Genomic DNA, 14,483 nt, shown 5'->3' with positions numbered 1-14,483 from the left:
TGTCCCTGGAGGCACCTCTAATTTATTAAGACCTGTTCTCCCCTATAACTATAAACGTCCTTGTGCACTAGGCAGGGCACTTAGTACCTATATTTTACAGACTGCAGAACAAGGCCCAGAAAAGTGAAGTCCTTCCCCAATGATCCGTGACCCCTGGTGATTAACGTAAATTAGTAGAAAGAGAGCCAGCCAGAAGCCAGATGATCTGCCCTTAGAAAATCACCAATATCCCTAAGTCCCCAGTTTCCTGTCTATAAAGTGGCAGTAATAATGGTTGCAGGGTCACGCACAATAACAGAGGTGCAAATAGTTTGCAGACTCTAAAGCACCTGTTCACCTTCACCATTCATGGTGGCGCAGAGAGCAGGTGACATTCTCACGGTGTTCTCCCCCCTCCGCTTCCCTCCTGCGTGCTCTTCCCTCCAGGAGATACACGCCATCTTCCAGGGTATTTCTCTGGGCCTCCTATCTGGCCCCTAATCCCCCTATGGTTCTCTCCCTCCAGACTGTAAATTCACCTGCCACCCGGAGTGCCGCAGCCTGATCCAGCTGGACTGCAGTCAGCAGGAAGGCCCCTCCCGGGACAGACCCTCTCCAGAAAGCACCCTCACTTTGACCTTCAGCCAGGTAGGCAGCAAGGGCTCAAGGACCAGGCTGCGAACAGCCTCCGAGGTGTCCCGGGCTCCCCTGTCCCTCCCAGGAGCTCTGGTGAGCGGGAGGTGGCATGAGTGTTCCACATACACTGGATGTTGAGGTCCCCTTCTGGCTGGATGGGGTCCACAGCACACGCTCTAATTCTGCCCCCAATTCTGATGTGGGGGGCGAAGGTCCCACACCACCAAAGCAATCATCTGACACCCACTGGGTGTCCTTCAGTTCACCTCAATTCTGGCACTATCTGTGCGCCTCCCCACCACCACTTCAGATACCAATTGCAAGGCCGTGTTGTCCCCTTCTACAACTCCCTCCTTGGGTTCAATTAATTTGCTAGAGCAGCTCACAGAACTCAAACATTTTACCTACTAGATGATCAGTTTATTATAAAAGGATCTAACTTAGGAACAGCCAGATGGAAGAGATGCAGAGGGCAAGGTGTGTGGGAGGGACACAGAGCTTCCATGCCCTCTCCAGGCGCCACTCTCCCTGCACCTCCACGTGTTCACCAACCCAGAGGCTCTCCAAGCCCCAACTTTTTGGGTTTTTATAGAGGCTTCATGACACAGACATGATTGATTAAATCATTGGCCATCGGTGATTGATTGATCCTCCAGCCCCTCTCCCCTCCCCAGAGGTCAGGGGCTGGGACTAAAAGTTCCAGTCCTCCAACACTTGGTTGGTTCTCCTGGCAACAAGCCTGCATCCTTAGGTGGCCTCCGAAATCACCTCATTAACATAACAAGAAACACCTTTGTTGCTCTCCTCACTTAGGAAGTTCCAAGCGTTTTAGGAGCCCTGTGCCAGGAAAGGAGACAGAGACCAAATATATATTTCTTATTAAAAAAACACAATATCACACACCCTCTTCCAGGTGGCTGGGGGGATGGAACAGAATCGGTGACACAGGGAAGTCTGTCACTATTGAGAAATGCCCTGTAGTCCACCCCAAGCACAGAGCCTGCTTTGGCCTAGGGCTCCAGCCATAGGTGTGGGTATGGGTAGGGGTAGCGGTGGGGGTCCCAGAGAAAGCTCCTGAGGATCCTCTGAGGCCTCGTAGCCCTGGGGCAGTGGGGATGCTGGGGCTGAGGCTTCTCAGCACATCATCGTGCCTGCCAGTCAGCCAGCCAGACCAGATCAACTTCAGAGGGACTGTGCAAATGTTCTTTCCCTGTGTCAAAGGACCAGGAAGTTAATGCCCAAAGCAGCTCTTGGTTCTGGGCTTTGCCAAGCCACTTGAACTAGGGTGTGTCTGACCTTTGATGTCGAGGATTTGGGAGGGAGACAGGAGAGCGTTGTTTTTAATTCTTGCATTGATGAAACATTGATTATCTACTATGTGCTAAGCACTGGTAAGAGTGGGGATAATAAATGATACATCATAGTTCTGGTCCTCAGAGAGCTTACATGCTGGCAGGGGAGGCAGAATACAACCAAACAGTATATAGTGTGATGCATGTTTCAATAAAAGTATGAATGAAGCGTTTTGAGTACGTGGTGCAATTGTTTCTGTTGGGAGAAATCAGGGAATACTTCCCAGAGGAGGTGACATTTGCTGTAAGCCTTAGTGTATTGGTCAGATGTTGCTGGTTAAGGAAGTAAGGAGTGTCCATCCTTACTGTAAGGACATCGTCCATTTATTAATTTAACAAATGTGTTTTGAATGTAGAGCATGTGCCAGGCCCGGGAATGCCAGGGACTTAGTGATGCAGTAAAGTAGGGGAGCAAGACTTTAATTAAACCCCATGTTTCTGAGAGAAAAGCCCTGGGTGCTGTGAGAGACAACACAGATGCTGAATGACTGGTTATTTCCTCAAGAGAATACAAGTGGGCCGGGGGAATCAGGGTCCAGTCCCAAGTCCCCAGACTAGCCATCCACACGCTTTTTCTGACCATGATGTACATGTTCAACAATGTTCAGTCACCTGGTCCACCCATGGGTGCTACCGGCCTCCCTGCTGTTCCCTAGGCCTTTTTCTCCCACTGGGAAAGTAGTACTAGAAAGCAAATATGATGTGTATTTTTATAAGAATGATATTGAATTCGTTCTAAAAAATATATTTTTTAAATTCTGTGCATCTGAAAGAGACTTGGAGCCGCCCCTCTCCACTGCTCCCGCGCCCCGTGGCCCAGGCCTCACTGAGCCCTCAGACACCCTGGCCGTGGGGCGGCCTGGGCCATCCGCAGTGTGAGAGCGGGCAGGCGGGAGGCATCGTTCCAGCCTCGGGCCCGGCCACTGCTGCCTGCCCCGGCTCCCAGCATCATGCACATAGCCGTGGAGTTCCACATCCGGCACAACTACCCCTGGAGTAAGCTGCCAGTCCACGTGAGGCAGCGTCTTGGAAATTCACAGAGAGAATACGAGAAGCAGGTTGTCCTGTACACTATTCGCAGTCAGTTACAATATAGAAATACTTAAACATGTCAAGAAGGTGAACCCAAGTACTATGGGGAACTGTGCAGTCGCGAACATCTCATGCTGTACCCTTGCCATTTATCAGATATGGTAAAGGGCCTGAGGATAACACCATGTTCGTATTATCCACCATATTATCCTGGGATCATGGATGACATTATGAACAGTGAGAAAACTTATGATTCATTGCCCAGTTTTACTGCTGCTGCCTGCCTAAGGCTTCTTGGCATAGGAAGAAACCAGTACATTGATCTGATGAACCCGTGTAGATCATCAACATTTTTTTTCACAAGGAAAACGGCCCATGATCTTTTACCAGTAAAGCCAATGGAAATTGCCATAGAGGCATGCTGAGTGGTGTAGCCTGGCTATATCACAGAAGATGACATAAAGATATGCAGTTTGCCTGAGAAATGTGCTATTGATAAGGTCATTGATGCAGGCCCTCAACTCTCTGGGTCACTAGATTACAATGTAGTACATAGTTCATATAACACAGGATTTATTTATCTGGATGTGCTAAAATCTGATGACAGCTATGTAGTAGTTCCTCCTCTTGCAGGTTTTGTAATGAATCGAGTGAAAGGTGATTGTTTTGAAACTCTGTATCTGTTTCCATAGATGAGCATACTAGTATTGTGGGTCTTGCAAATGCACTTGAGATAGACCTATCCCTGGTTAAGGATGCTGTGTCATTCGGGGTACTGCTGATTGGGGTTTGCCCACAAGATAGGACTTCCCTGGCGGTCCAGTGGTTAAGACTCCACGCTGCCAACGCAGGGGGCGCGGGTTCGATCCCTGGTCAGGGAAGTGAGACCCCACATGCCGAGTGGTGCAGCCAAAAGATTTAAAAAGAAAAAAAAGGACAAGTAATAAATTTGGATCAACTTCGTTCATCGTGGAGGAATGCTCCATCCGTAAACAGAATAAAGTAACTCGTTTATTTACTATGAGAAAAAAATTATGTACATCCTCCACACACTTTGGAATTGGAACTGTTTATAACGTAGTCTGGATGTAACCAGACCTCTTGGGAGTGCCTTGCCCTGTCCAGAGTGAGAAAAGGAAGGGAGACAAATCTGACCCCCAAAGCCCTGGTGAATGATGCAGATTTTTGCTGAAGGTTTTCTTTAGAAGATGGAGGAGGGAAGTTACATAGCACACCATATAACAACATTTACCAAAAATCTTATTTAAGCGACTCTTTATTTTCCCAATTTTCTTTCCCATTGGGAACTTCCAAGTCTCTCTTCTTTCTGTTCCCCTCGAGCCTACCCATCCCCCATCCCAGAGCCCGCTCACCCCACTCCATCCTGCATTTCTACTTTGGGTCTCTATTTCTTCCTCTAGAGCAGCAGGTCTCAAATGGGAGGGGGTGATCTTGCTGCCCTCCACCAGGTGGGACATTTGGTAGTTACTGGAGACATCTTTGGCTGTCACAGCTTGGAGGAGGCTACTGGCACCTAGTGGGCAGAGGCCGGGGATGCTGCTAAACAGCTTCCATTGCACAGAAAAGCCACAGCCCCGCAACAAAGATTCATCCGGCCCTAACTGTGAGCAGTGCGGAGGTTGAGCAAACCTGCCCTAGAGTGGCTTGGCCAGCTCTCACGTGGGTGGGAGGGAAGGCCCCAGAGCAGGGCCTGGGGTTTGCTGCATGCCTTGTCTCATTCCCAGAATTTCAACAGTGAACAGGTGTTTCCAGATCTGAGTATTGGAAGCAGAGTGACTCCCTTCCCTCTGTTGGAGAGATGAGTCAACCTTGGAATTTTCTGGCAAGCTAACTCAGGGCTGTGTCTAGAGCAGAACCACCACTGAAGTATAGAGGACACATAGAAGAAGCCAAGAGTCCCTCGTGGGTACAACAGAGCAGCACGCCCACCGGCAGCCAGCCTGGAATGGGGTTTGCTCCCGGGCCGGCTGGGTTGGGCTGCAGTGTTTGCCTTGGACAGGCCTGGCTGCATGCTTCAGGCACAGCTGGGACAGGACCTAGCCTTCTGTCAATAAAACCTGGGCCCTGCTCCAGGCTAACTCGCCTTTCTCTAAAAAGCTTGTTTGTGCTGATTTCTGCCTTGGCTCGATTTTCTGTTGCATACCCGGATGGAGCTTTCGTTCACCTTGACCTCGTCACCTGGTCTGAGCTAACCAAATGTACGAGTGCCGTTTTCGGGGTGGGGGTGGGCATTTGTTGTGGCCCGGGCCCTGGTCAGAGCTCCGCTAGTTTGGAGGCACATGGCTGTTAGGAGGTCTCTCCGCTTTGTTCTTTAAGAAAAAGAAAATCATTGATCTTCCTCCATCCAGAAGGAACCACTGTTAGTTAACATTTTTATATTTTCTTCCTGTACATTCATACATTTTTCAGTTGAGATCATCCTGTAGGTAAGTGTTTGGCCTCAACCTTTGAAAAGCAGTAATCCCAAGGTTCTGTCTGTCTTCTCTCTGCCATGCCAGACAGGCGGGGAGGGAGGAAGGGGAGGGCGTGTGAGGGGGCAGGGATGGGCTCAGAGCCCCAGCTGCACTCACAAGGTGTGTGGTTCGTGCATGTCTCTCTCAGGTGGAGAAACAGGAAGAGTGGATGGGAGTTGCCTATGTTTTTGTCAGTCTCTGCTTGGAGATCTCAGAGGTCTGTGATGTCTGGTTTTTCTCCTGGGCACCCATGCTGACCAAGCAAATCCCCTTCAAGTCTACCCCAGATCCCTTCTTCAGTTTAAGCCTGTTTCCTAGAGGACATGGTTGCCATTGGCTGAAGATCACAAAAGAGCTGCAGTTCTTTTATTTGGGGGCATGCTCCAAAGATGTTATACTTCAGGTGGTCCTAAAAGTGCTCTTATCCTGTCACCCCTGTGACAAATAAAACTCCCAGTAGCTCCCCAGTGCCCTGGGGATGAAGTGAGACCTCTGCTGGTTTGGTTCAGTCCTTGCCTTGCCTTTGGGGAAGCAGATCCCAAGAGAGGAAGCCCTTGCCCACAGCTGTCGATGTTCATCGTAACCCGCGGCAGACCAGGGGGGTCCTGGCAGCTCTGTTCCACAGGCCTTTGGTGCCACTTTTCTTGGTACATGGAATGCACAGATGACAAGACCAAAACATAAGCACTCTTCCTTCCACTCAGATCACTTGCAGCCAGGAAATGAATCTTACATCCATCAGGCCCCGATTCCATCCCCTCCTCCTGGCCCTCCAGAACCCAGGAGCAGCATTTAGAAACCAGGCTCCCAGGTCCCCGCCTGCCAAGTCCAGCCCCTCCCACAGCAGTTCCCAAACCTCACTTGGGCACTTTCCACACTTGAGATTCTGGCCATATCAATATTCCACCTATGCTACTATTTACTTAATATTTCTCTTTACATAGATTTATTTGAGTAAACTTAAACTGTGTTAAAGGAAAAATTTTAAATCCTTCAATCACCATTGATGTACTTAAGATTTTTTTCCTGACACACATTAAATTAATATTTAATCTCTAAAATTAAAAACACAGTATGCCTAAGGACTGTCTCAGATTCCTTCCACACATAGTTATGGAGCCAGGCATCGTTCTAAAATCTTTTCAGGTGCCCTCAGTGGGAAATGCTTTTCTACAGAGGCTGCACTCTGGTCATCTGGTGCCCTGACTACCAGGGCACTGGGTCCAGCCCCTTCCTAAGGGGCACCGTGAGCAGTGGTGAGAGCCGCGGGGGTGCCGGGACGGAAGTTCCAGCCACCAGCACTAAGGCCAAGGTGCTTTACAAAGGAGGGATGGATCTGTATGTACTGACAAGGAATAGTGCCAACAGAGACAAGTCACCCAGTGGTACATGCAGGACAAGCCCGTTTATACTTTGTACATATGTGTGTATGTGTGTATGCGTGTGTGTCTAAATGCAGCGTGAGGGCCTGGAGGGCGCCCAGACAACTGTTCGAAGGGATTTCACTTTGGGAGGGGGTGGGAGGTGATGGGTAGAATGAGAGAACTCTCGACTTTTGCTGTTTGCTTCGGGGCTGTTTGAATAACCAGATGCTGTCATGTGTTTCTAGTGTAACATTTCTAAAAGGCAATACATATTTTCTTAAAGAAAAGAAAGAACCCTGGCCTGAGTGACAGGAGAGCTAGGCTCTAATTCAGTTTGTGTAGATGACGATCTTGGCGTGTGACTGGGAACAAGCCTCTTAGTTTCTCTGAGCCTCAGGTTTCTCCTCTGAGAAATGCTGGTTGTGTGGCTCCGGTGAGAAGATGTATGTGAAAGCATGTCAGTATCACCGGGTGACATTCCAGGGCCCACTCTGGTGCTTCCAACAGCCTTACTGGATTTTTTTAATCGTTTCACCCTGTGATGGAAACCCTCAGCGGCTTCCTGTTACCCTCAAAATCAGTCTAAATCTGGATTAGCACACAAAACCCTTCATGGTCTGGCTCTGCCTACTCTCCACAATACCAGAAAGATGGATTACTCTCCTGGATATAAAGCCAGGACACTACAGCTTTGTGGTTTGGCGGGTACTTGTTGCTACAAGACTTAACGATTATCCCCTCTTCTGCGGCCTGAGTTATTGCTCTACTCTGTTGATAAAAAGACTCAAGACCCTGTCCCCATTCACCACAGGGACAGACGGCTTCCAGGGTGGGTCAGCCCGGCCTGCTGGTGTTTCAGCCCTACAGGTCAGGTCGCTGCTGCCTTTCTGCCTATGCACCCCACCTCCACCCCTAGCCCACCACTGTCATTCCTTAGCAGGGCCCCCGCTGGAATCCCCTCCCTCAGCCCCTGCAGCCACTGAGCAGTGACTCAGCTGGAGTGCAGAGCCGAGTTTCCTGGCTCCCAGCCCTCCGCAGCCACACCAGTGTCACCCTACTGGGAGCTCTGCTTTTCCAGAACCCTCCAAAGGAGGAAGCGACTGTGACCGGTCCTGCCCCGGCCCTTCTCCCAACGTCACGGGCTAAACCCAGAACTACCACACGGGGGAGCCAGGGAGCCGGGAGGGGAGAACCTAGGGAACCAGGTCTATCTCTGCAGAGAGGCTGGGGCTCCCTAAGGAATGCTCTTTTTTTTTTCTTTTGCAGTAAGTCTATTTTTCTTTTGAGAGGGTCACTCAATCCTTTCGCGTCCCTTCTCTGTCATGCTGTCTGCAGAAAGGATTGAGCTTATCATATGGCCTGCATGAAGGAGCTTACTTACCTTCACTCCTAATATTATGAATTGTAGCAAAGATTTTTCATCTTAAAACAATATAATAATATCATTACTATTAAGCTAAATGCTTTAAAGTCACAAAACCCAATAAAGCATTACAAGATGTCTTCTATTTAGCACTCAAAGCCTTCTATCCTGGTATGCCATTTCTTCCTTTCACCATGATACACTTCTAGTCTGATTTATCATTTCTTTGTGCCTATAAATTCACAACCTTTTCTCCTCTGCACAGGGATTCTGATAATGACGCCTAAGTAACACTCTTGATTGGTACCTGCACACCTCTCTGGGAATTCTGGTCCTGGGTCTCCTCTGAAATGCTTGATAAAGGTTTATCAAACTGAATTGTGACTGATAACAGTAGCTAACATTTGTTGAGGCATACCATGTGTTCTGTCTGCTTGTTTTTTCAATTATTGAGAGAGGGGTGTTGAAATCCCAAATATAATTGTGGATTTGCCAATTTCTCCTTAAAGTTCTATCTTGTATTTTGAAGCTCCATTATTCAGTGCATAAACATTTAACATAATTACATTCTCTTGATTAATTGACACTTTATCATTATGAAATAACCTTCTTTATCCCCGGTAATATTCTTTGTTCTGAAATCTACTTTGTCTGATGTTATTATAGCCACTCCAGCTTTCTTTTGATTACCATTAGCCTGATAGTTCTTTATCCATTTTTTTACTTTTAGGCTATTTGTGTCTTTATATTTTTTTTTTTTTTTTTTTTTGCGGTACGCGGGCCTCTCACCGCTGCGGCCTCTCCCGTTGCGGAGCACAGGCTCCGGACGCGCAGGCTCAGCGGCCATGGCTCACGGGCCCAGCCACTCCGCGGCATGTGGGATCCTCCCGGACCGGGGCACGAACCCGCGTCCCCTGCATCGGCAGGCGGACTCGCAACCACTACGCCACCAGGGAAGCCCCTGTGTCTTTATATTTAAAGGGCATTTCTTACAGACAGCACATAGTTGAATCTTGTTTTTCTTAATCCAATTGGATCATCTCTGCCCTTTAATTGGGTTATTTAGCTCATTTGCATTTAATGTGATTATTGATATAATTAGATTTTAAGTCTCTCATCGTGCTGTTTGTTTTCTATTTGTCGAATCTGTTCTTTGCTTCCTTTTTCTTTTCTTCCTTCTTTTGGATTAATCAGATACATGTTATGATTCCATTTTATCTCATTTTTTGCCAGCCCATCCTCAGGTGCCAAAGGAAGGAGCCGGTCCCCAGCTGCTCTGCTCCACTCTGGCTATATCTGGGACAGTTGCTCCCCCATCCACAGATTTCCCTCCACGCTCTAGAAGCCAGGAGTGCTGGCCAAAGCTGTCAGTGATTCGACTCCACTGAACAGCTGCCTCTAACGGGAGCTGTCCTAAGGCCTCTCTCAGCAGCCCAGGCCAACCCACAAATGCCGCTCTCAGGACGGAGGGTGGCATTCTTAAGATTCACCCCAGAGAGGACATCTGATAAAGGCTGCTTCTGAGAGGCACCGGCAAGGTGGGGGAGGTGTGGTCGTGGTTGGTGAACGTGTGTCAGGAAGTGGGAGGACACAGGAGGATTTTGACAGGCAGAGGAAACGGCAAGACCACAAGAGGGCGGGGCGGCTGCTGGGAACGTGAATCAAATGTGCGTGGCTGTAAGGAGGGATGCGTGATTGTGGCTGGAGATGGGTATGACCTGTTGGCTGGGCACATGCTGTGAAGGACCTTGAAGGACCCACTCTGGAGTTCAGGATATCGTTGTAGGCACTGGGGCGTCACTGGAGGAGGGACAACTGTGATGAAAAACTGTCAGACACAGAGGCCCTGGGTTTGAAATCTGATTCCACCATTTACTACCTCTTTGACTTTGGGCAAAGTGAGCCACCCTGAGCCTCGGCTTACTCATCTGTAAAATACGTTCTTGCGGGGTTGTAAGGATTAAGAGAGAGAATGAAGTGTGTGAGAGCTCGGTAACTCCAATATAATGTCTAATTTCACGTCGTTCCACTACACTGGCCGTTATGAGAAGGGAGGAACTATGTCTTCTTCAAAACATCCAGTCTAGTGCCTGCCATATAGAAGGTGCTTAGTAATTATTTGTTGAATGAATGAATAAGCTTGATACTAGGTCGTGAAACTCAGTACTTATTCAATAATTATTAGTTGACATCTGAATGGAAAGGTTTTATGATAGAACAACACTGATCAGATCTTGGTCTAGAAGGGTAACTTTGGCAACAAGGCAGTGAGGAGTTTGGAGGAGGCAGAGATGGGAACAAGGGAAACTACGGGAAGGCTTTGCAATAATCTATGTTGATGGCACTCATCAAGATAGGAAATTCTAGGGCTTCCCTGGTGGCGCAGTGGTTTGTACCGCAAAAAAAAAAAAAAAAGAAGATAGGAAATTCTAAAGGGGGGGGAGCAGGTGGAGGGCGAGGCAGGGAATATCAGCTCAATTTGGACCTGTTGAGAGTGAGGCTGTAGCGGGGAGAGTTGGGTACCCAGCAAGCTGCTACAGGTATTCATCTGGAGCTTCCTGGAAGAGAGAGAATTATGAGACACGTGTGTATAAAGTACAGTTGATACCATTGGCCTAGGTGAGACTAAGCTTCCAGGGAGAGCACGGGCACATGGAGGGGGGTGGAGAAAAGAGTCAATGGCTGAACTCTGGAAAACCCCCAGGAGCCAAAGGGAAGACAGGGTCGTAGGAAGACTGAGAAAGTAGCTCCTGACTTGTTTGTGTCGGACTGCGACTTCAGGCAGTGTGGCTATTCTGAGAGCAGCCAGGATAGATGCTACATCTCTGCAGAGCCTTCAACAGCTTGGGGTCTGGAGTCAGACCAGCCGGGCTGATTCAGCTCCGCCATGAGCTAGCATGTCTGACTATGTGCAAGTAACTTAACCTGCCAGAACCTCCTCTTCCACTCTGTAAAACAGAGATAATCACTGTAGCTTCCTCGTTGGTATGCTGTAGGGATTAAATGGAATGAAGCACATAAAGTTACTAGGACAGCGCCTGCACAAGGCGGCTAATGATGATTTCAAAACAGGTTTCGGGGAAGGGTTGGCCCCTCCCCCCATTTTCAGCCTCTGAATATGTTGGTCGGTCATGAGGCCCCCAGTCTGATATCTGGACTCCTCGGTTGCTCAGATGAGGAGACCTGAGGTCCAAAGTTGCTCACGATCCCACAGCAAGCTAGAGTTGGAGCTGGGCCTAGCATACCCGCTCCCGGCTTCCATTTTTGTACCACAGCTTTTCTGGAACACAGACCCACAGGGTGGATTTAACAAGGGGATCTGGCTACGTGTCAGGATGGCATTTGAGAGAGGAAGACAGCTTAAAATAATGTCTTTCATCATCTGACGCTCTGTGACAGGGAAGTCGCCCATCTACCATTTCAGTGGGGCTTTCTGAAACCCACCCCGCAACCGTGATGCCATGGCTTTGCGGCTCCGGAAGCTGCATCTTCAGGTCCAGACTCCTCTTCCTGGGACCAGGGACAAGAACAGCCAGTTCCTGTCCTTGTGTGTTCCTGTCCTTGAAAGGCTGTTGCCCGGGCTCTTCCTGCCACCTTCCCTCCTTCCCTGGTCAGGTTACCACTACTGTTGATTATTCATGGGGAAGAGGTACAGACAGAGTCACTGGACACTGAAACGAATCCAGTCTTCCTCCTTTGGGGACTGTGGAGCTTCTATCTGGAATTTTCCTCCTGGAGGCTGGCCAACTTATTGTATCGTATGTGATCTTTGCTGGGTTCAGGAGCATCCCAGGGTCTTCGCCAGCGCAGTCTCCCTTTTGCGGGCGTCTTACACGTGGCTTCCTTCCACGCCTAGACTCACTGACAGGTGGAGTGGGGGTAGAGCCAGAGACACTAACTAGGCTTTGAGAGCGTGTAATGAGCTGTGATGGAACGTGCTGCTTCCCTCAGTTTCCTCATCTGTAAAATGGGGGTAAAATCTGCTCTCAAGGTTGTAGAGCAACCTAAGTGACGAGGTAAAAGGGCTTTGAAAAGCTCTATTCAGATGTCAGTTTTCATAATATTTGGACTGGCAGGGAGCAGCACCCTAAAAGAGTGCAGCGTCACTTAGACCTTTCCTGAGTAGGTCTGGCATCTAGTGTGCCGCTCACAAGGAGAGACTCATGCTGACTCCTGGGGTGCTTTGGCTTGCGGCTCAAAACGCTTGTTATTAGCTGTATTTTAAGATTGTACATTTAAAATGTGTAGCACTGTAGCTGCTCTGCAGAGGTCACCTGTGGTTCCAAGGACACAGTGTGGCCAGAGAATCTGGGGCCTGCTTTTTCTTTAAATATTGGATTCCCAGTGAGCAAGGAGGTCCTTTTATAAAGAAACGTGCGTTCCTTCCCTGGCTGAACAAAGCAGGTAGGCTGTTACGGATGGCCCAAGGGTCACGCAGGTCCCCCCCTCCCTGCAGCATTCATCATTCTGGCATTGGCCTTGGGGGTGCTGCTGAGGCCAAAACCTTTGCCTGGACCACAGTTTCTGGGGTAACCCCCCCCAAAAAAAACCAGCCTTTAAAGTATTCATTTGAAGAAAAGATTGCTCTAGACAAAGCCAAAACCTACTTCCAACCCCAGTAATGTGAGTTCTTCCCTGGAAACACCCCGTAGCTCACCTCAGCCCCCACCCCCAGCCGTTTACCTCCACTTATCTCCCTGCCAAGGTATCTCCTAGCTACCAGTATTGACCGTTCTCTGGAGCTGAGGCTGGTCAGCCGGCTGGGGCGCTGGCCTGGCTCTCAGCTAGCTCATGTTCGTGCCTGCCAGGCACTCACTGGCTTCTGGAAAAAAAGACTGTGTGGGAGGATGGAGCCAAATTGGGCTGCAGTTTGAAGCCATCCTGAGAGCTGACAGATTTGACTAAGATGGGGGAGGAAGAGGGTTCCTCACAAAAGTAGCCGGAGCTTAAAATGGAGTTGGCAGCTTGCAGTCTGGGGGCTGAGTCTAGCCCTCCACCCAGCTTGTGCCCCAGGACTCGATTGTTTCAGAACTACAGGAGACACAGACTTGGAGAAAGTCCTGATAACCCCTCTCAGCCACTCTCTGGGGTGCTCCCAGGGTCCCTCTGGGGTCCCCAGGCCATCAGACTCCACAAGCATGGTGCCCCTGGCATTGCCAGGCTCTGAAGGCTTGTTTTTTTTCCTGAGACTCCAAGCCCCACTCTGTTGAAAGATGTCAGCACGCACACCAAATCAGTGCCATCCCTGCTGAGAGACTGTACGTCAATCACAGTGGCTAGAAGCACAGGCCCTAGAATTGCACACACCTGGTTCTGAGTCCCAGAACACGCGTAGGAACACGCGTCCTACGGGTGTCTATCTCAAGGCTATTGGGAAAGTTAAGTGACAGACTGCATGTAAATCACCAGGCATAGGCTGTAACTACTGTGGATGAAGGATCTGAAGGATTCAGCCCGTCAAGGGAGATGTTCCTTCATCCAGTCTGATGGAGAAATGTAATTGAGCTGTCCTTGATAGGAATCACAAGATCTAGCAAAGACCCCTCTTGGCCAGACCACCAGGAAGATGCACCAATAACCTGGGTGGTGTCTGCGGGCTCCTTTATTAACCTGAGGCTTCCTGAAGGCCAAGTTCCCTGTGTGGGTGGAAGGGCCTGCTTGCTCTGCAGTTTGCCATAACTTTGCATATGATTCGCATATGCTTTGGGGGGGCCCCTGCCGTTTCTTCTGGCATTTCCGAGTTAAAATATTGCTGCTTCTCCAGACAGGCCCAATATTGATTTTCTTCTAATGCAGTCACTTCTCTAGCTCTGATTGACCTGGCTCCTTCACCCAGTGAATGGGGAATGAGAGGGTGAGGTGCGGCATGGATGGGGGGAAGGGAGGAGGGACACTGTCGACCTTAGAGCACGTGCTACTTCTGAACCTGAGCCATCCTGGGCGATGAGAATGAGCTGCTTCCAGAAGGATGAAGAAAGGAGAGAGGGAATTTTCTCCCTCTGGTCCATCCTAGTCTGCTCCTGCCCTGCATCCCTAATCTGACTCGTGATGCCCTAGGTCCACTTGCCAACGTGGTCCAGAGGCAGGGTGGGGAGGCGCAGACCTGGGGCGGGAGGAGGGGGAGGGGCGCCGCGACAGCCAGCGGCTTTGAGGAACCTTGCGAGAGGAAGTGGCTTCCGAACTCCTCTGCGTGCAGTGAGAGGGGCAGGAAAGGCGCGGGAGGCGGGGGAGGTGTCGAGATGGCGCTCGGCGCACGGGGCGGAGGGGGGAGCCGGCGAGGAGG

The 14,483-nt window shown here is 49.7% G+C and overlaps 1 protein-coding gene across 2 annotated transcripts in view; it reads left to right on the top strand.

Moving 5' to 3' along the window:
• Positions 1-14,483, top strand: part of RASSF5 (Ras association domain family member 5) — a 70,653-nt gene that overhangs the window by 27,021 nt on the left and 29,149 nt on the right. For both annotated transcript variants that reach the window (XM_024750908.1, XM_024750907.1), the window contains exon 2: positions 506-627. In XM_024750908.1, the coding sequence (XP_024606676.1) occupies positions 506-627 (122 nt within the window). The remainder of the gene's footprint in view (positions 1-505; positions 628-14,483) is intronic.

The sequence above is a fragment of the Neophocaena asiaeorientalis genome, unplaced genomic scaffold (genome assembly GCF_003031525.2).
Source record: "Neophocaena asiaeorientalis asiaeorientalis breed wild unplaced genomic scaffold, Neophocaena_asiaeorientalis_V1.1 scaffold67, whole genome shotgun sequence".
Classification (NCBI taxonomy): Eukaryota; Metazoa; Chordata; class Mammalia; order Artiodactyla; family Phocoenidae; genus Neophocaena; species Neophocaena asiaeorientalis.
Note: the sequence above shows the minus strand (reverse complement) of the source record. Positions and strands in the feature narration are given on the sequence as shown.